Below are 21,043 nucleotides of genomic sequence, written 5' to 3'. Positions count from 1 at the left end.
AACTAACTAGTCGTTCGTGAACTGTCATCCTGTTTTATCACCGACTTGTCTGGGTTCCAACAAGACTCGGATACTACACAGTGGTCAGTTCTCCCTCGAACAAGGATTCAAACCGTCGTCTCGAAGGCCATAATAGAAGACATCTACAACCTCGCCTTGGGCAACCCACCAACTCCAGCAGACACTCCACGAACCCTCCCAAGAACCTCATCCATCACATCTCCCAACAACCTCATCGCGCCCTCCCCAACCTGATGATGCAACACAACCCTCTTCCCATCCAACTTGACCCCCCTCCGCCTCCCAGCCTCATTCCACTGCCTGACACCCACCCCGCAACCCCGGAGATCCAACCACACCATATTCGTCTCAACAGGCTTCAGCAGCACTCCGCCCCTAGAAATCCACATCCTCCCGACCTCGGCCGCCAACACACGACTCCTCTCCAACACGCCCCTCACATCCCTCGTCCCGGGACCAAAGTTCTCAAGAACGGCCTGCCGCGCCGCGGCGGCGAGGACGCCGGCCTGTCTCATCCCGCCGCCGATACTCTTCCGCATCCTTCGCAGACGCTTCATCAGCTCCGCGGAACCAAGGACCATGGCGCCCATCGGCGCGGCGAGGTTCTTGCTGAAATCCAGCGTGAGCACATCACAACACCGTCCAAAGTCCTCCAAGCTGCCCGCGCCGGCCGAGACGGCTTCCCATAGCCTCGCGCCGTCCATGTGTACCGCAATGCCCCTCGCGGAAGTCCACTCCCTGATCCTCCTCATCTCCAGCAGCGGAACAACGACACCTGAAGACGTATTCTCGATACTCACCACCCGCGTGGGGCACTTGTGTACGTCATCCGTCAGGACGGCATGTTTCTCGATATCTTGGAGTGTGAGATAGAGTCCGTTGCGCGGCCGGATCCCCTGGACCATGGCGCCCGAGAGGTGCGCCACGCCGCCGGCTTCCCAGTGGAGTATGTGCGCGGAGGCGTCGGCGAGGACGGCGTGAGGGGGTTGCGTGAGGAGGGTGCGAAGGGCGAGTTGGTTTGCCATTGTGCCGGTGAGGACGAAGGCGGCGGCGGCGTGGCCGCAGGTTGCTGCGAGGGAGGATTCGAAGAGGGAGGTTGTGGGGTCTTCGGAGTAGACGTCGTCGGAGAGGGTTGTGTGGGTTATTGCGGCGAGCATTGTGAGGGAGGGGGTTGTGATCACGTCGCCTGGAGAGGGTTTGGGGCTTGGTTAGATGAGTATTGTGTTACGGGAAGAGAATGTAGAGGAGGAATGCTGTTTGGGATGGCCGGGGGTAGTAGAGGGTGACGTACTTCTGAAGTCGAAGGCGGCACCGGTCTGCTGGGGTGAGCCCCAGAGAATAGAGGCTTTCTTATCGTCGGGTATCATGACGAGGACGTCGTCGAGTTTTAGCTGTCAAGGAATGGTGCGCAGTTGCTGGCTGTTGTTGAAACCAGAGCAGGCTCCCAGAGCCCTCGCATCAATATGAACAGCTCGAAGCAAAACAGCGATGAGGACCAGAGATAGGTTTACTTATTTAACCTGTCCTGCACGGTAGAATCCCTCGACAGCTCATAAATACGCAGGTGATGTCGTGAAGCCTTGTCTGGGTTCTGGTGATGATTATATGAACAACGATGCTGTTCACGCCCAGACGATCAATCTCACCCGAACTGTAGATTTCATCACAAGATACCTAGGTCTAGAATCTCTACCGCTCCAAATTGTGAGCAACAAATGGGACGCATCCGTCTGAACTCATCGTGGCGTCCTTATAAGGATTCTTACAGAGAGGTTGTTGTACAGCCGTTCCGTATCAACCGCGCGCGCGTATATGAGGGAGGGGGGCTAGACGAGAAAGGGCATGTGTTTGTATGTAAGTGAGAGAGATGTCATGCAGTCAGCTCAGGGCCCATCTCAATCACAGCGCCTTCGCCTCGTCAAATCATCGGGAAAGGGTGCGCATTAAAGGAGAGGCCCTGGGCTGGTGACAACCAAGTCGGCTTAACAAGTCGATTCTAGAAGGTATGCTCGACGTGCCTCGGACTCGAGTCCAGCTCCCCCATTAGCTCAAACGGATCGTGAGCGCTGTATGTGTCGTGATGTCTGTCGGTGATTGGACCGTTGACGCGAAGGCCAATCCAAGTGCTTACGGCAGATGTAACCCGTCTAGGAATCTCACATGCAGCAAATAGTTTGCTTTCCCTGTTGATCCTTTTTCGCCTTCCTCTTCATGATTTGTAGCATCTTTCACGATCTCTCAAGGAGCTCTCTGGCTTTCCTTGGAAATCCTGGGGCTGAGTTTTCCTCTGCCTGCTTTCGCCTCTTCCGAGTTAGCTGGCATTGGAGGATTTCCATTAACTATGTTTTATGACTAAGAAGATGAGAGAAGGAAGGCTGGTGTTTCTCTTGGCTGGATAGAGGTGCCTGCAATTTGTAGTGATAATGATACCCCGTCGTCGATCAGCGGTGTGGGATATAAGCCGGTAGCCGGAAGTACGATGCAGTCCCAAAAAGAGGAAGACGACGGGATTATCCTGGCGTCTATTCTACAAGTCCTCTCTTCATCGCAAACCTTTTCTCATTCATTTTACTATACTCAACTACTCAGATCATGCTCATCTATCATCTCTAATCTCCACCCCCTAACTTCCTTCGCGTCCTCTTTCCCCCTTGTTCCCTTCCCCCCCTTCGCCGGCGTCTCCAAACATGGTCCTCGAGTGGCACTCTCCACAGGAACCGACGGAATCCGACGTCAAGAAAGTCGCCGCCTCATCCTGTGCCGTTGTCGAGAAGACGGAGGCGGATACGGATGAGACTGCCGTCCTGGCACGGTACGGAGTCGAGAGGCGCGCCGACGGCTTCGTCAACTGGCAGCGGGACTGTGCTACGCACCCGAGGAACTGGACTACGAAGAGGAAGACGTTTGATACCACGGTTATCATCCTGTTTGAGCTGTACACGTGAGAGAGAGAGCTTTTCATCTGTTTCCCCTCCATGTTTGTTTTGAATCCATGTGTAGCTGACGGCTTGATAAGAACGATTATAAGTACAACTGGGGTATGTGATTATACAACAATACCTTGTCTTATGTTACCTACCATCCATGCCCACCGGTCCCTGCCGAGGCGATCCGTATCGCGGGAGGAACCGAGCGCCCGGGAGAGATTCCTGGGTCGTCACTATGTCAAAACCCCTTATACCAAAGTCCCTTATACCTACACAGCAACATCGAGATAACCATCAGATACAAATCAAAGAAAAACGATATGCTGACAAGGTTCTGCTCCCATACAGGCTGTCGCCGCAACCGAGACCGCTCCAGACTATGGCCTTAGTCGCCAGGTGTCCCTGGTGGGCTTCACCCTAATGTAAGAGCTCTCTCTCTCTCTTAATAGTTTCCTCCTTGGAAATGAATGCTCACAATAAGGTCATAGGTACCAACTCGGCCAAGCAATAGGCGGCTTCCTCATCCCCCCCTTCTCAGAGCTCTTCGGCCGCCGCCTCCCCTACCTAATCTCCTGCGCCGCCTTCTGCCTCGCCAGCCTCCTCACCGGCCTAATCCACGCCCCCGCGGCGGTCTACGCGGGCCGCTTCGCCGCAGGACTCGCCTCCGCCGTGCCGTCCGTCGTCATCGCCGGCAGCGTGGAGGACATGTTCAACACGAAGCGCCGCGTCTGGATCATTGTCCTCTGGAACGCGGGGACGACCATCGGGCTGTGTTTCGGGCCCGTCTACGCCGCGTACATCTCCGAGGCTGCCGGGTGGCGGTGGATCTTTTATAGCGCGGCCGTCGTGACGGCGGTGCTTTTTGTAGCCATGTTTGGGATCAGGGAGAGCCGGCCTAGTATCCTGCTGGGGGCCATAATCAGGAAGATTCAGAGGGAGACGACGGTGCGGGAGCTGGCGTGGCATAACCCGGACGAGGCGCGGGATTGGCGGGCCTTGGTCCGGATCAGCGTCCTTCGGCCGGGCAAGATTCTGCTCACGGAGCCGTTGGTCATTATGGTGGCGCTCATCTCGGCGTCGTCGTGGGGTATGATCTACCTTTTTACCGAGTCTCTTACCGTGGTTTACGTCTCAGTCGGGTTCACCAAGACGCAGGCGTCTCTGCCGTTCCTGGCCATCGCCGTTGGCGTCATCTTCACGTTTCTCCCTCGCTTGTGGGATATGAAGGTCGTTCGGGACCGGCAGCGGAAGCAGATTACCATCCAGCCGTAAGTCACTCATGTACCCCACCCTCCCCTCCTCATCGAGATCTCTCATGGCTGATGAGTCCCTATTCCTTGACCAGAGAGGATAAAATCATCGGCTTCGCGTTCGCCGCCCCGGCACTCGCCATCGGACTGGCATGGTTCGCGTGGACGGTGCCGCCGCTGGTGACGGGCGTCCACTGGGCGGTCCCGACGGCGTCCCTCATGCTCGTGGGCTTCGCGGTAAACGAGACGGCGCACACGCTGAGCGGCTACCTCGCGGACTCGTACCTGCTCTACTCGGCGTCGGCGTTCTCGGGTCTCGCGCTCGTGCGGGCCGTCGCGTCGGGGCTGATGCCGCTCGTGGCGCACGAGATGTACGCCGGGTTGAACGCCAACTACGCGGGCACGATACTGGCAGGGCTGGCGGCCGCGTTTTGCGTGACGCCGTGGGTGTTTTTCCGGTTCAGCAAGAGGTTAAGGCAGAGGAGCCCGTTTGCGCGCTTTAGTTTGGAGACGCATTACTTGACCAACGTGGAGGAGAATTAGTAGATTGGGGTTGGTGTTCAAAAAAGGTGATGGAGAGGTGTGAGAGTGTTGTTTGATGACTAGCAAAAATCACAGTTTGGGCTTAGTCAACCGGCGTTGACGTGACCATCGAGAAGGGAAGATCGTCGTCGCCCGAGTTTCGACAGGGTTGGCTGCGGAGGATGGGGCACCTTATTCGGTGGGAACCAGTGGGGAAGGCGTTTGTGGTTGCTGCGACGAACATGTGTTTGCGGTGTTTTGGTCGATTCTATACAATGAGGTTGATAACCACGGATTATACGCTTCCTGACAATCAAGAATTAGCATCAATGACCAGTCGTCCAACGTTCAAGTACCTAACGCCTGGATGTTCTCTTGGTGTCCAGAATATGGTATTCTTTACGGAATACTCCGTAGTCAGCTAGCCATTGCCAACTCAAAGTGAGACAGGATGCTCGGGCCATTGTAGCATGCATTCTGCATAACCTGGTAAAGCCACAAGATTCTCGATCTCGCCCGAGACATGCCACAGAGATGAGAGACTAGAGTTCTTTCCTCCCCTGGCTGGTCTCTGACGTGGGCTCTTTGTTCTAGACGGGATATTCATAGGTACTGCATGCCAACAGACATTCCTGACGTGCATTTCCTGCGCATGTTGTTGTATCCCCTTTTCCCCTTTCAGGTTTGTCCTCCCTTGGGGGGGGGAAAGAGAGACTCTGGCCTGGGCTTTTGCATTGCGCAAAGACCAGCTCGCGGGTTGAGAGAGTGAGACTGCGACGGGGCTGGCGCATAAAAATAGCAAATTTGAGGAATATTAGCGAAAAGGCGGCGTTACTATGTGGGTGTTTGATGAGGAAGCGAAAGAGGCCGGTGTCAGACCACTTTGTAAGGTGACCAAGGTACCTTGGTCCTCGGGTACGGAGGAGAGTACCGGAGTACTCTGTATCCTTTGGGCTCTGCCATCCTCCACATTTCGTGACAATTGGCGGACGTCATAATCACCAATCCTTGGTTCCCGGATTCGCTTCCCTCTTTAATCTCGTGGTCTAGGGATCTGTGAAATCGGGGCTGGGAAGGATCACTTTACTGCCTCCGTCGACAGTCGGACACAAACAAGAGCAGGTGGAAATGGAGAAAGGGAAGCTGTACATTCATGTCCGAGATTGTTTGGTGGAATTCCCGGCTACTGCGTACCTAGGGAAAACCGTGAATGTCCGGATGGTACCTTCCCGCTCCGCTGATACCGCCGACCAGATTCGGTAACAACAGAGTACCTTGCCTTACCACGCTGATCCCCGCTGCTAACCGGCGACGAGACGGAAAGGGAAGGCCTGGAAAGGGATGCCAGACAGGTCTTTCAGTGTTGCAACTTGCATGCCTGGGTCCTGCATCAAGTACAGTGGCCACGGCAGGCAAAAGAACTCCCGCAGCCGAACTTACAAATTGGGAATAACACCGCGGCAGTCTACTCCAGGGCTGTTGAGGGAAAATGGGACAGGTCACTGCAGGAGAGTCAGAAAAGGAGAGGGAAAAAGGACGAGACCAGACAATTTGGGCTGAGTTGGAACAAGGCAAGCAATGCCCTCAGGTCAGGTTACAGGCTTACAGCCCCTGCGCCTGCCCAATGAAAGAAGCCCAAAAGGCCCCAGCGCGGGTGCCCGAATTTTTGGCTTCCGCTTGCCAATCCCACACCAGTGGACCACTTGTACGGAGTGCCTGGGCCCACACTCCCCCCTCGCACCTCCCCCTCCAAAGTGCGGTGCTTTTGGTCACTTTCGGTCATTTTGGGTGTGGTTTGGGTGGGAGGGAAAAAAAAGTGTCCGCTGCCCATAGCCATGTGAATGAAAAGTCACTCAGGTCGCTCTGGCTGACATGGCCTGGCCCTCTGGTTGGTCCGCTCACCTTGTGTCCGCCACTGTCTGACTATGGTACCTACCACTTGTACCTACCTTACGCCGAACCCCCCCTGTACCCAGCCTGTGGGTGGCCTGTCCCGACCGAAGGAGGAACGGCTTGGGCGGGCTGAATTTTCTTGAATTTGTTAAACCTTGGAGCCGGCCTGTTTCCATTCGATCCTTTCTCCTTTCCCTTTCTTCAACAACACCATTTTGGTGAATGCAACCACTCCTCCCTCTGACAATGCCTTGTTGACTGACCGACTACTCAAGAAACCCGATCAAACACAAATGCCTAGTAAAAACGACACTTACGACATCACTTGCTCATTGTTCCGCCGCCAGATGCGCCGAAACCCGAGCCACCAAAACCTCGAGAGAAACTACAATTCTGACCCCCGCGACGATCCCGAGCGACGACGAGGCACGATTTCCGTGCTTCACTCCTATCCATAACATTCATAACCCTCCTACCAAAGTGACGCCCACTACTGGTATAGGGCGCGACCGGGACACCGACGCGCGCCCCTCGTTTACGAGCAACCCATACTTCTATACGGAGCGGCCACCTTAAATCTTTCCCGTAAACCACCTCCACCACCACAACCCGAAATATGATTGCCAAGGCGACGCCCGCACTGAACACGGTGCGCGGCTTCCAGAACACCCCCGTCACCTCCGGCGACGAGGACTCCGACTACGGCGTCTGCGCTACCCCGCCTCTCTCTGCGAAGCGCTCCGGCCGCGCCGCCCTCATCGACGATGTCGTCAGCGCCAACTGCAGCCCCAACATGCGAGGGGCCTCCTCCCCTGCTGTCTCGGGCATCGCCAAGCTGCGCTTGCAGATGGAGCCTCTCAGCTTGGACAACTCCTCCCGAACGAGCACCTTGACCCTCAACGGCAGCAACGGCCACGCCGGCCTTTCCAAAGGGTTCGGCATCAGCAGCGCTGTCATGAGCCGCTGCGGGAGTCAGGACGGCAGCCAGAGTGAGGCCGGCAGCGAGCGTTCCGAGAACGGGTCTACGAGCTATGAGGTCAACCTGGAACATGACTACGTCGATGAGAGCGTGCGAGAGCGGAACGGCCACATTGTGCCCATCGAGGGTAGCAAGGACGTCCAGCGTAAGATGACGGCCGACGACTTTGAGCCCCTCCGATGCCTTGGAAAGGGAACCTATGGTACCGTGCTTCTCGTCAAGCAGCGCAACACCGGCCGGCTTTACGCCCAGAAGCAATTCAAGAAGGCTTCCCTTACTGTGCACAAGAAGCTCATCGAGCAGACCAAGACGGAGCGCCAGATCCTGGAATCGGTCAACCGACACCCCTTTGTCGTCAAGCTCTACTATGCCTTCCAGGACCACGAGAAGCTGTACCTGATTCTCGAGTACGGCCAAGGCGGAGAGCTTTTCACTCATCTGAGCACCGAAAAGATGTTTGCCGAGCCTGTTGCTGCCTTTTACATGGCAGAGATGCTTCTGGCCATCTCGCACCTGCATAGCACCCTGGGTGTCGTGTACCGTGACTTGAAGCCCGAGAACTGCTTGCTGGATTCCGAAGGCCATCTGCTGCTCACCGACTTTGGCCTTTCCAAGGTTGCGGTCGATACTTCAGAGGACCACTGCAATTCGATGCTCGGAACTGTCGAGTACATGGCCCCCGAGGTCATCCAGGGACAGAAGTACGGAAAGGCGGTCGACTGGTGGTCTTTCGGCGCGCTGGGCTACGACTTGATGACTGGAAACCCTCCCTTCCGCGGCGGCAACCATGCCAAGATTCAGCAAAACATCGTCAAGCAGAAGCTCGTCATGCCATACTTCTTGAGCCCCGACGCCAAGGATCTCCTGACGCGCTTGCTCAAGAAAGACCCGAAAAAGCGCCTGGGAGCCAACATGCCCAAGGACCTGCAGATCATGAAGGGTCACCGCTTCTTCAAAAAGATTGACTGGAAGAAGCTCGAAGCCAGAGAGGTTGAGCCGCCCATCCAGCCCATGATCACGGACCCCGAACTCGCCGAGAACTTTGCGCCCGAGTTCACCGACTTGTCCCTGAGCCCCGTCATCACGGCCAAGGACCCCTGGAGCGCCATGTCGGCCAAGGAGGATGACCCCTTTGGCGGCTTCAGCTTTGTTGCGTCGAGCAGCATGCTGGAGAGCCACGCGTTCCGATTCACCACCGAAGTCTAGACTGCATTGTTCATACACATCATCAGCAGCGTTACGCGAAAGAGTATAGAGAGACAAGAGGTGGTGAGATGTGAAGAAGATCTGGGAGTGCTAGGCGAACGGCATGGGAAAAGTCTGGGAGCCTCATTGTGAATTGGCGCGACCAATGGGTCGCGCGCAGTATGGAGTTAATGAAGCGAAACAAGACCGTAGAGCCCTGGGCACTGAGGGATTCCTGTCCTTCACTACCTGATTCGGTCTATGGGCGGCGGTATAGCGAAAGATCGGCATTGGGGTCTGTTGTTTTTCTCCGGCGCATCGCTAGTACGTAGTTTTATCTTTTTTTTGTCCTTCTTCGGCAGTCGTTGCACCAAGCATTGTGACGATAATATATACGAGCTTTTATTGTTTGACTTTTTCCTTCTCCCCTGGTCTGTATCCTTCACCCACAGGCGCGGACTCCCCCTTGTTTGGAATCTTACAGCGACAGGCGCATATCGCGCCAAGCTTTCATTGCTTTGCAATCCAGTGGCTGGGTTTCGTCCATGTGAATTGGCACCTTTCAAGCGTCGTCTGTCCACAAGGTAACGTATAGTCAACCGCGCGCGAGCGCTTGCTTGGCAAATCTACGGAGCCCATGGGGGGCGTGTAACGTGTAACGGCGTAGGTCCCAGAGCCTTGGAACCTCTTGGCGGTAATCTGAACGATGGATTCTAAGAGCCATGACTAGCTGCCGAGATTCCCAAGGCCTCGGGGGAAGATTTGTTACCTGGCGGCTTTTTTGCAAACTATCTTTCACGTTATTGACTGAAGAGTCTTCTTCCATCCTTGCCCGAAAAAAATAAACACCAAGAAAGGTAAAAGATGGGATTACGCAAGTTCTCACTGGTGATATTCTATCTTGCTTTTAGACTAGAAGCTAGTCTGCGACAGAGGTTTACCTCGGCATATTGTAAACCAGTGATTTGGGGATGTGTTTGTAAAGCCCAACATTGCTCCCGATTCCGAATTACTGCGTTGCCTTTTCTTGCCTTTGGCGTGGTCAAAGTCATCTACTGATGGGTAGGAGGTTTCGGTACACGGCAATTTCAATCCTTTAGGATCGATTTACGCAGATGAGAAGAAACAAGTAAAGAGATGGGCCGAGTGCTCCGGAGAATATACGGTGCTCCGCGTGGAGGGAGGGGTGCATATGGCGATTTCCTAGGACTTCGGATTGCTGGTTGTGAGGTACTAAAGCATATTGCCGATGCAATTCGGGGCCTGTTTTCTGGCTGCTGGACTGCATGATGAAGGATCTCGTTACTTTGGCATCGAATAAGTGTGCGAATTGTTTCATGAGCGAGGGAGGGCGAGGGCCATGTCCTGCGCGATGCTGACGATATCAATATCGGATGGTTGCGATGTCGTTGATGAGGAAAGGCTGTTTGCATTGTTTTTTTTTTGCTAATCGTCCCTTTCTTGGTTGTCGCGCGCAGACTGAGAAAAGGTCAATAGTGTATAGTGCAGATCAGGTCCATGTTTGACCCAATTGCCAATCTGTCAGAATCAGACGAGTAAGTCTCTTACCAGGGCACCATTGCTCGTTGGAAAGTTTTGACCACGTTGGATTTGGAAGAACAGGGCAAGACTAGATAGAACTTGGCGTTATTTGCGTGAATCTCGTACTCGCTTCATTCCTGACTGATATATAGCACCTCAGCCACGGAAACTGGTCTGTTCTCAACGAAGCTTAGACCAGGCTGACAGTGACGTGGGCAGAATGCTCGCTGCTAGGGATTCTGGCGGTGTAGTCTGGTAGTGACAAGCAATCGTGATCGATCCCTGAAAGCTACGCTGTTGATAGAGTATGCAAATAGTAAACGATCGGTCGACAAGACCAGTGCATCTGGCGGAACTATCGGACCCCGGAGCGCCAAATCCAACAGCGTCTTAGTCCGAATACAGACTGAGGCAACCGGGAGATTGGGATCCGTAATGTTACATTGTCCTGGGAACTTTTGACCCAACGCAGAAATAAGGTAGTCGGCTAGCTTACTCGTGGAGTCGTGGATCGTTGGAGTCGAAATTGATTTTTGACGTTTGCTCAGCCTCCACAAGCTCTGCCCTAATGGCTAGACAGCATGTCGTGGGATTATGAGCAAATCGTGGCAGTCGTGGTTGCGGAGGTGGAGTCGCTCCGGAGCAACTCAGTTACGGGACGGGATGATAGTTGCACCATCGCCTAGGCTCAGCGTTGCAATGGACCTTTTTCCCGACTCGCGGGCGACCCAGTTAGTGCCATTGCTGTGTAAGGCTGTTGGTCGACCTGGGGAAACGGAAGCAAAAACCTCCCATCGGCAAGGCGAAGCCCCGCACTCGGCCCCACACTGGTAACGGCTGCCGTATTGGGTCATCGAGATCGTCGCGAAAAGCCCAAATTCGCTGAGTGCTAGAGTGTGATAACAACATACTACATAGAGATCTTCGGGGAATTAAGTTTCCTTTAACGGCGTCGTGACGGTTTGGCACTGCCCGGGGAGGGTTTGCAGCATGGCGAAGCAGGTCGCCGGTGCTCTTGGAAAAAAACTTTGCAAGTCGTAACGAGTTGCTTTCATAGTTTCGCTGTCTTATCGCAACATCATCTGACACTATCCATACTGCAAGCATCAGCCATCCCGCTGCTGTATTGAACCCTGTTTGGGCTACAATGACCAGGAAGCTCCTGGGCTAATCGGGCTTTGTATAGGTATGTGTCTTGGTATTAGTTGTTGGAAATACCGATGGTGCAAAATGCAGCCGATGAATATAAGTCTGACTCTGTGATGCTTAGATTCCTGCCAAGTCGATCCTGTTGGCTCTCTCACTGGCTGTGGCAGATAGAGCCTGTGAACATAGGTACTAGAGATGACGAGTGCTGTCAAGCAGGAGCCATTTGGATGCTTCTGGCTTGGCGACGTGGTTGAAGCGTGGGGAAGATCCCTGAGCCACACCCAGTGACGCAACTTTGAAGCTGCTTTCGGATTCTTCACTGGCAACGCCCATGCAGGTTTCGATGTCTTTGAATTTGATCCACCTCAGTGTTTTGTGTGTTGTTTGTAACCTACTGAGAAACACCCAGCCATTACTGGCCGTAGGCGAAGTTCAGACTTGCAGCCTTGACACAAACAGACCTGCAAGTCAGCCGGTATACGTATCTAGCTCCCACGAGATGGAACGTAATACTTAACTTGTCTGTGTTGCAGATGTTGAATGGCTGCGCCGCATCTGAATGACACGACTTTTGGTCGTCCCAAGTTGACGGCAGTCATCTTGGGAATGCAGAATTCGGATTGAAAGGCATCATTACCTAAGCCAAGGAACAGTAGGAACCAGTAAATGCCTGCGCAACGTCAGACGAATAGACAGAACTGTATTGTCGTGAGCTCATACCTTGCAGTAGCAAAGTTTCATCTTCTGGACATGGCGTCAAGTACGCGCGGGTCGCAAGGCTCAAGTTCAAATCCTTCCGAGTTTGGCGAGGGGCTTGGTACCTCTGGTCATCCTAGTAGCGGTTCAGCAAAGTCTAGACTGATAACATCGACCACTGTCGGCGATCTGCCATCCTTCCGGCCCGTCTCTCAGTACTCTGCCCGCTTTCTCTAGCGGGCAACAATGGAACAAAACATGGAAGCATTGCGTGGCCTGCGTCGGTGCTGATCTTTTTGTGCCACTGTTGCCGTTTTAGTGACAAGATTTGGCAAATCGGGACGGGTGTACGGATGGTTAGTTGGACGGTTTGATCGTCTCTGCTTCCCTAGATCTGGTGCGCAGGCTTCACCAGTCCGTGAGCCTTTCTCCCACCCACAAGGTCAAGCAGAGACCGACTTACACGTGGTTGGGTATCGAAAGGGTCGCAATCCTCGGCCAGCGGAAGACGAGCCTTGACCGACGATGGGAGCTTGAAGCATTCCAAGGATGAGGCCTCGCGGGAACGAAAATAGGATTGCCCATCCTTTCGGTGACAGTGAAGGCGTCGGGCTGAGACGCAAGAGCCGGGGGGATGTTAAGAAATGCCGAAAGCTGCGGCTACTGTCAGATAAGCCCCTTCCTTGGCGACAACGTACATCGTCAGCAAGCCTGCTGGAAGTACTCGGCGATAAGCTATAGGAGCGCAATGTGAGTCGTGAGAGTGGTCAGCCTTGATGTTGAGAGATTGTAGATGAGCACAGATCTCGAATCGCCGCGTACCTTGGTGATGCCGGCTGAGCACAGGTCTCGCTGCATGTTCTAGGCACTTTCCCTCTTGATACACCGGATTGTCTTAGCAGGCGTCATGAGCAGCAAAGACCCGAATTTCTCTTGCCGTGAGTTAAAGGTACTTGGATGAGGTGCCATCTGTGTACGTACACAACATCTCAGCCAACATGCAGGTGCATCTCGGCCTGTCTCTCCCAACTTCCCAAGTGCATCATGCGCTTTGCAACAGCTGTCACAGTATTGGACAAGGCGCATGGTGACGATGAATGCAACCCGAAGGTGCGGCTTGGTGCGCTTACGGTTTACCCTAGCGATCGGTGCTCCGTTCCACATTCTTTGTCTTTCCTCTGGTTCAATTCGCCATCTACAGTCCAAGCCAAGAAAACAACATGGCATGCTTGCGTATGCTTTTCTCACTCCCCAATGTCCGATATTTCTTCCCTCTACTGTGTAATACGGACAATCCCAAGAAACACTGTTTCTGACCAAGGCTTATGGCAGCAGACACCTCAATCACCCACCCGCGCGGTATCTTTTTGCCTCCGGGAGGCTGAGCCCGCCAAGCACGTCCAATGGTCTGTTCACCTTGACTTTCGCTCTCTTCCCAACTTCCCAGCATAGTCGTGGTCTTTCAGCAAACTACGCACGCGCATATGCAGGGTATCGAGGGCCATCACCGCCAGGCGTTTCGTTTGCAGTTTCTCTTCGCCTGCCAGGCCTACAGGCTACAGGTACCTACTCCCCTACCCTCTTCTCTCATCTTGTTAGAGTTCGTGCCGAACAACTACTGCCCACGGCCCCAAGAAAGACCAGCAGAAACACCCTGCCAACCCGCTAGTCCCATCTGCGTAGAACTCTGCTGCTTCCCGCCAGGATGGTCCCGGCCCGGACCCTTCGACGGCCATGCTCTGGATGGCATCTGATTGCTCACACAAGTTTGCGACTCCCTTACTGGGCCAGCAAGCGGAACTCTCTCTGGCCAACTCGTCACTGACTACCTTGTAAATGCCAAATATTTATGCCACTGTGTCACAGCAGGTTCGGTCAAGGACTCAATGGGAACCAGATGCTCTCTCCCAGCAGTCCCGGACGGACCAGGACTTCCCCTTCGGCATCGCGGGGGCTGGGCTAATCTCTTTGCCCAATCATATCCTTTCCAATTCTGTCTGACGCCCTAAAAGAGAGTAGACCGCATCCAAGACACGCTGCAAGGAGTCAAATTTATGACCAGGGGCGCCTGTGCCTGATTAGTCCATCTTCCCATTTTTTAGGCTTTACTGGCCCGGGGAACGTGTTGAACCGACCGGGTCCGTCGACGTGGGCCCAACTCCCAGTTTCCCCCATGGCTGGCTACCTTTCTCTACGACACGAAGCTACCTACCTAGCTACTTTCTGTGCTATCAAGCCTACAGCAGCTCCTCATCTGCGTGGCTGTGTTAGCCAAGATGTGCCGCCAGACACATGCTGATCCCTAGCCTTCTCTAGAGCGCCTTTAACAGATTTCACCGATAATACCTGGCAACTGAGTGTTCCGATACAGCCTGCAGCCGGCCATCTTATGCGTCTGTTACAAGTGCCCCTAGGGGTCATCCCCTGCGTGGCTGGACCTATTCGAGAAAGCCAACTCTCACTGCCCGCACTCCCCCGAGCAGAGATCAAGAAACGAGTGGGTGGGCGTGAAGGATGGGGGGGCATGGGCCAGGGTCTGTCTGTCGGAACACACTCGAGAAGTAAAAACGGGATGACTTTGTGCTAGTGTATGAAGACGTCGCCATTTCCAGCGCCAAGATCTCTCATGGAAGACGACGTGGGGAAGAGCAAGCGCCAATAAACGCAAATCATAGCAAAACGGTTGGCAAAGGGAGCAAAGCCACGGTGAAAGCCGCGGCCCTCTCTGTTCGCCGCTTTGAACCTGGCATCCGCGCTGCACGTCTCCGCCATCGACTACCACGGAGCTGGATTGCCGTCGCGCGTCCGTCATATCTTCATAAGAACCCCCGGAGCTCCCACCTTTCTCTACCCCCATCTTGTCTCCAACTGCCGTGCCACTCCAACGTTTAGTCCGGAGCCTCCTTGCATATCAACACACACACACACACACCAAGTTCGTATGTTACATCCCGGTCCCCACTCCACCCCGGTGTCTTTGATTTAAGATCTTATGAGGCCTCCGTCGTAGTCTCTGTGAAGTTGTGACTGACAAACCCAACAGTAACGACCACGATTTACGCGCCTTATCATCGATCACGATGAAGGCCTTCGCAGCTTCCTCTCTCGCGGCCGCGCTCTGTATGTCATAGAGCACCCTCTCTCAGACCACTGACACTGATAATGTCAACAGATGCGGCCACAGCCTCCGCCGATGCCATCCAGGCTTGCCCCAACACAGATGTCTGCTTCCGCGTCGCTGTTCCGGCGGCTTCATCCAGCTCCGGCAGCGGCAACATGTACTTCCAAATGTCTGCTCCGACCAGCTACCAGTGGATTTCCCTCGGTACGGGTTCGTCGATGTCCAACGCCAACATGTTCTTGATGTACGCCGACGGGAGCGGAAACGTCACCATCAGCCCTCGTACTGCTCGTGGCCACAACATGCCCACTCTTTCTTCGAGCACCACCCTCGAGCTCCTCAGCGGTTCCGGCATCGAGAACGGCAAGATGGTCGCCAACGTCCGCTGCACCAACTGCGCATCCTGGAGCAGTGGCTCCATGTCCTTGAACTCGGCCACTAGCTCCTGGATCGCTGCCTGGAAGTCAGGCAGCGCCCTCAATTCGGCCAGCACCAGCCAGAGCATCCAGCAACACGACGAGCACACCAACTTCAACCTCGACCTCACCCAGGCGACAGTCCAGACCGACAGTAACCCCTTTGCGAGTGGTTCAGGAAGCAGTGGCAATGGCAGCGGCAGCGGCAGTGGCAGTGGGAATGGCGGCTCTACCAGCGGCGGCGGTGGTGTTGTATTTAATGGAGGCGGCGGCGTTTCGTCCAAGGTCCTCCTCGCCCACGGCATCATAATGACGATCGTGTTCGTTGCCCTTTACCCCATCGGAGCCATTCTCATGCCCTTGGTGGGCAAGTGGATGGCTCACGCTGCCTGGCAGTCGGTTGCCTTTTTGCTCATGTGGGCCGGATTCGGCACTGGCTACGCTTATGCTCGCGACAATGGTTATGTGAGTTGCTTTTTTCATTTTTCTGTGAACCGGGAGACTGTACCCCTTGGGTCGTATCCAAGACCCTCCAGACCCGGACATCCAGGATCGTAGTGCTGATACCGCGTAGCTCTTTGCGCAAACCCATACCCTACTGGGTACCGTAGTTGTTGCTCTCCTGGCCGTGCAGCCGTTCCTCGGATACGCCCACCACACATACTACAAGAAGTTCCAGACCCGCGGTGTTGTCAGCCACGTCCACATCTGGTTCGGCAGAATTGTAATGATTCTCGGCATTATCAACGGTGGTCTCGGTCTCGAGCTCGCTAGCTCATCCCGGGCCTATGTCATTGCGTACTCCGTGGTTGCTGCTATTCTCGGAGTTGCGTGGATTGGGGCCGCCGTTTGGGGCGAGATGCGCAAGTCCAAGCGTACCGTCAAGCGAGAGCAGAGCCACGAGTCTCCGGATTCCCAGCAGCGCATCCCTTATCGCCAAAAGAAATAAGCGCCCGGACTGGCCTGGCCTGGCCTGGCTTGGTTTGGGGGTTTACTATGGACAACGGCAAGAATACAGAGAAAAATACCATAGGGGATACAGAGACTAGTCTCTAATTTGTTTTGGATTATCTTCTATACCCAGGTGGCAGTGTGCAACCCCAGCCATGCCTATAGGAAGTCTGGGGCCGCAGTGTGGAGAGGCGGCAGTCTGGGTAGAGCACGGAGTTTGTGGCGTTGTAGGTGATTGGTTTCTTCCATGATAGCTTGAGTAATATCGATCACTTGATCTTAGCCTCCGAAATTTGCGTGTGTGATGCATAGGCTTGCAGGTCTTGAACACAAGCCCCCTCCAATTAGATGTATGCACCTTGGGTTTTGCAATCCCCTTTCTCATACTGACAATATAGCAAAGTGAAAAAGAGAGATCAGACTAAATAACAGCGCAAGAAGTAAAGAGATCGTTCCAGCTGTAAGCTTCTTCAACGCCCTTCCGCTTGTCCATACGAGCAAATCACCTGAATCAATCGTGATCAAGTACCATGGTGAATGGGTGACGGCCTTGCCTAGCTCGACTTCGAGCTCATCGCGAAACAACAGAAACAGACAATTGGTGACGAAAGTGACGAAGCATGAGATGTCGATGTATGAGGTCATCCACCAAAAAGTAGCCGATTGTTGCAGCTGTGAGCAGAGCTAGCCCAGATCGCAAAAGGAGCTTAGGCCAAGCTTGGTCCGAACAAAGTGTGCCAGTTTGAACTCTCTTGGTGTAAGTGTGCCAGCCTATGATGTCGGCGGTGGTGGTTTGGTGGAGGGGAGACTTGACGAAACCGTTCCTTCTTGGCCGTCACTTGTCCCCCAATGACCACCTCTCATCAGCTAGCACTGCTAGGCAATTGAAGCTCAGATCGACACCGAAGAACTTGGGCAGTGACGGTGAAAGAGCGAGCTCAGTGGGAATCTGCAATGTCCCAATCGATCGGTCGTTCCTCACGTGATATCAGTCCACTCGCCCGCTGCTTGTTTCCCCGACCCGCTGCAGCAATGGTGTGGGAAAGTGGAGAAAGCAGAATGGAAAAGGCAGGTTCAGCGCCTGACACCTGAGGCATCCAAATCGCAGCGGTCGGCTGGGAATCATTGCGTCCAACCAGAACAGAACCGGCTCACTCCAGCTTTTTACTGTCCCATCCCGTACAAAACCCTCAACCACCCGTCGTCCGCCTCCCTCCCCCCATCCCCCCCGGTGTCCCCAATTGAGCCAGCCACCACCCACATATCAAGATGCTCGTCCAATTGTCCAGAGCTACTGTACGTTCCTCTCTCTCTGCCTCTCTCTTCCCGTTGTCGTGATGATGATGTTGTTGTCTTGTCGCTGTTGGCAATCGGCGTCCGTTCGGACGCGCGGACCGTCGGTCGGAAATCAAGGAAAAAAACTGACGACTTCTTCCCCAAACAGCGCGCCGCTTCGGCTGTCTCTCGGCTGGCGAGGCCCAGCGCCGTCCAGATGAGGGGATTCATCGCTCCCACCGTCTCCCGCAGAGGTTCGTCCATATTTCTCCCGTCTTCCGATTTCAATTGCCCCAGAGGAGGAGCGAGGTTGCGTTCGATGCGAAAGCCTTGGCCATTCGGGTCGCCGGTGCGGCTAAGGGAGGCCAAGCTCCGAAGCTGGGGTGCGCCTCACTGTCGGATAACGATATCGGTCACGCAAACCACTTGAACGACCTTCGTCCATCATATTCACATCGAACATCCCACACCGATCAATACCCTTCCATGTTGCCGATCCGCCCGTCGCTCCTCTTTCTCCCCCCTCTCATGCCGTCACCGTCGTCACCGCTCCAAACTCTTGCTCCGAGTGCATTTCACTAACCTTCAATCCCCGATACAGCCGACTTTGTCCAGGAGCTCTACCTCAAGGAGCTCAAGGCCTACAAGCCCACCCCTATCAAGGAGTCCGACTCCCAGGGCCAGGTCCAGACCTTCTCCCTCCCCACCACCCCCAAGTCTCCCGAGGAGGCCGACCTCGCCGCCAGCCTGAAGGAGTACGAGAGCATGGCCGTCGAGGTTGAGGGCCAGGATGCCACCGCTTCCGCCACCGGCGAGCCCGTCAAGCACGACTGGCTCATGATTGAGGAGGACGAGGAGGAGCCCCACCACTAAACCGGCTTCGGAGACAGTTTAAAAGCGTTATTGGAAAGAAAACAAAAAAGTTTCAAAACGAACCACAACCGTCCCGGATTCACCCCCCACACCCGAAAAGATACAACGTCATCAACCCTGAAGTGATGGGAGGGAAAAGTGCTTTTCCAACATTGCTTCTGGGTTTGTAACCTTTGCCGCTTGCTCCGACCAACCAAAAGGAGTGGGAAACGTGTTTTGTGATTGAGAGAGAGGAGAGGAGGGGGAAGAGAAAGAGTGAGAGGAACCCTAGAAACGAGGGGAAAGGTGTGCTGGGAGGTGGTAATCCCGTGTATATTGTCCAACTAAACCTCGCTGGCTAGGAATGCTATTCGCATGCACTTCAATCCTCTCGGTTCCTCTTGTCGTGAATGGCCCGAACTGACCGTCTGCGTGATTTCCACCTCGACATCCTCGATCAAATCAAAAGATCATCACAACTACCACGAATCAGAAACCTTGGTACCAGAGGGTTCACGACACTGTACCCGAAGACCTTGCGTATGTTTCCCAAATCGACATTTTCATGCCGCGAAACCATACCTGTCTCTAGCTAGGTGAAGACATTGTGGGGAACCCGGAATCTCCCGAACTCGATCAGACCAATACCGTGACGCTCACCATCAACCATCAAACTGGTAAAAAGCAGTCACCGATCCCCCTGTTGACTTTTTGGTATCAAGAAACTTGTCAATACCACACACAAGTCAGCGGAACACCCTTACCCCCCAACCATTTCCCCAAGATTCCCTTGGGCGAAGGAAGGAGTCATCGGTCTCCCCCCCCCGGGTCTTGTTTTCAATGCAAACTGGAGGGTGGGTTTGCGTAAGGTAGTTTCTGGGACAACAATCGACGTATGATCCACAACCAACACCCCATATTCATGCGAAAACCGATGTCCATGGTCTCTCTACACATCTCTTGTTATAATGACCAAGACTCTACAGGACTTGTGTGTGTGTGTGTGTGTGTGTGTTATGTAACCACTTTGTTTGTTTTCTGTTCAATCACGAAATGAACTAGACTTTTGTTGTCTGCTGTCCAAAGAAGAGGGGTTATTTTGAGAGAGGGCCAAAGCCTACCATGATCATGCTTTGGCTTCAATAATAAAAGTCCCTGGAAGGGAACTTTGTTTATCCGATACGGTTGATCGCCCTCATTTCCTGGAACTTACGTAGTTCCCATTCCCAGTATAGTCGTTGATAGAGTGGACTACTAGGAAATACATTAGAATCACCATTTTCATCTTGGCTATCATCATAAGCTTCACTACGTTCATGACCACTTTTCTGCTCTTCAAATACACCTTGGAAGTGTATTCCTACAAGACAGTGTACACAGGAGAGAGTACTTCCCACTTTGAGATTGGGGGGGGGGGGGGGGGGGGGGGGTTTCTTTCTTTTTAAAGGAGTATTAGTAGAAAATAGGAAAAGGTACGTAGGCATGATATGGTGACTAACTCTTCACATCGACTTCTCACTCGTCCCCGGGGATGACAAGTTAAGATGAATCTGCCCTCACAAGAGATTCATTTCCCTCCTAGAGGCTGGAGAACATGTATACAAATCGATGGGAGACCAGCTGAATAGAGCACGTCACAATTAAAACATCACGGTGATTAGAAGATGGTATCAAGAGACCTAATGTCCTTTGTGTTTCAATGTAGTTAATTAAGCAGTTATTACAGACGGCTTTGTGTAGAGCTAATCACCTCCTATGCCCTCGTCTTCATCATACCCTGCTCTGGCCCTCCCGCCCGATATTCGGCATCGCTTTGTTGACCAACGGGGTTTGTATCCGGATATCTAGGCACCCTTCAAAACCCTGATGTAGTCTCCAAAGATCATGGCCACAACTTGCTCCAAACGCCGAGCGTCTGCCGCAGATTGTAATATATCCTATGGCCAGGCCAGTCCCCCCTTTGGGTACCACTCCTTTCATGAAAACATCCTCCCAAACGCAGCGATGCCTGCGTATCAGCCTCTGGTCTGATGTGCGGATGTTTTCAAAGATGGCCACTAAGACCATGTCCGTAAGGGGGCAGGAAGCATCTGCATCATCTAGATGAAGCGTCGAGGTCATCAGCGTCAGCAAGCAGTATCCGGAGCCTTGTCATCGAGGAATACCGTTGTTGGTGTAGTTATTGTTTGTCGTGTGTAAAGCTCTTCGATTAACTTGAAAAGCAACATTCTTAAGGGCCGATTAGGATCCGAATGTTCATCGCT

At 53.8% G+C, this 21,043-nt stretch overlaps 7 protein-coding genes across 7 annotated transcripts; 6 read left to right on the top strand and 1 right to left on the bottom strand.

Moving 5' to 3' along the window:
• Window positions 1–143: 143 nt before the first annotated feature.
• Window positions 144–1,388, bottom strand: BDP55DRAFT_724465 (beta-eliminating lyase; the record flags this gene model as incomplete). Its single annotated transcript, XM_060578896.1, has 2 exons — window positions 144–1,207; window positions 1,313–1,388. The coding sequence occupies 2 exons, from the start codon at window positions 1,386–1,388 to the stop codon at window positions 144–146; spliced, it is 1,140 nt and encodes a 379-aa protein (XP_060434574.1).
• A 1,320-nt stretch (window positions 1,389–2,708) lies between these two features.
• BDP55DRAFT_690649 (major facilitator superfamily transporter) lies at window positions 2,709–4,741 on the top strand (the record flags this gene model as incomplete). The annotated part of the gene is made up of 6 exons (XM_060576887.1): window positions 2,709–2,762; window positions 2,802–2,962; window positions 3,038–3,059; window positions 3,297–3,370; window positions 3,437–4,216; window positions 4,294–4,741. 6 exons carry the CDS (start codon window positions 2,709–2,711, stop codon window positions 4,739–4,741), a joined length of 1,539 nt encoding a protein of 512 aa, XP_060434573.1.
• A 1,468-nt stretch (window positions 4,742–6,209) lies between these two features.
• Window positions 6,210–6,746, top strand: BDP55DRAFT_627564 (uncharacterized protein; the record flags this gene model as incomplete). The annotated part of the gene is made up of 1 exon (XM_060571777.1): window positions 6,210–6,746. The coding sequence occupies one exon, from the start codon at window positions 6,210–6,212 to the stop codon at window positions 6,744–6,746; it is 537 nt and encodes a 178-aa protein (XP_060434572.1).
• Window positions 6,747–6,808: 62 nt separating this feature from the next.
• On the top strand, window positions 6,809–9,190 carry BDP55DRAFT_648761 (kinase-like domain-containing protein). The gene has a single exon (XM_060573871.1). It carries the CDS (start codon window positions 7,230–7,232, stop codon window positions 8,796–8,798), a length of 1,569 nt encoding a protein of 522 aa, XP_060434571.1. The 5' UTR covers window positions 6,809–7,229; the 3' UTR covers window positions 8,799–9,190.
• Window positions 8,919–9,503, top strand: BDP55DRAFT_311684 (uncharacterized protein). The gene has a single exon (XM_060566688.1). The coding sequence runs from the start codon at window positions 9,039–9,041 to the stop codon at window positions 9,363–9,365; it is 327 nt and encodes a 108-aa protein (XP_060434570.1). The 5' UTR covers window positions 8,919–9,038; the 3' UTR covers window positions 9,366–9,503.
• A 5,412-nt stretch (window positions 9,504–14,915) lies between these two features.
• On the top strand, window positions 14,916–16,892 carry BDP55DRAFT_311577 (uncharacterized protein). The gene is made up of 5 exons (XM_060566687.1): window positions 14,916–15,103; window positions 15,208–15,284; window positions 15,337–16,166; window positions 16,276–16,499; window positions 16,576–16,892. Exons 2-5 carry the CDS (start codon window positions 15,245–15,247, stop codon window positions 16,748–16,750), a joined length of 1,269 nt encoding a protein of 422 aa, XP_060434569.1. The 5' UTR covers window positions 14,916–15,103; window positions 15,208–15,244; the 3' UTR covers window positions 16,751–16,892.
• Window positions 16,893–17,729: 837 nt separating this feature from the next.
• On the top strand, window positions 17,730–18,949 carry BDP55DRAFT_311535 (ATP synthase complex subunit H). Its single transcript, XM_060566686.1, has 3 exons — window positions 17,730–17,948; window positions 18,097–18,181; window positions 18,529–18,949. The coding sequence occupies exons 1-3, from the start codon at window positions 17,922–17,924 to the stop codon at window positions 18,798–18,800; spliced, it is 384 nt and encodes a 127-aa protein (XP_060434568.1). The 5' UTR covers window positions 17,730–17,921; the 3' UTR covers window positions 18,801–18,949.
• Window positions 18,950–21,043: the final 2,094 nt, after the last annotated feature.

This window comes from Colletotrichum godetiae (assembly GCF_030913485.1).
Source record: "Colletotrichum godetiae strain CBS 193.32 chromosome Unknown BDP55scaffold_5, whole genome shotgun sequence".
Classification (NCBI taxonomy): domain Eukaryota; kingdom Fungi; phylum Ascomycota; class Sordariomycetes; order Glomerellales; family Glomerellaceae; genus Colletotrichum; species Colletotrichum godetiae.
Note: the sequence above shows the minus strand (reverse complement) of the source record. Positions and strands in the feature narration are given on the sequence as shown.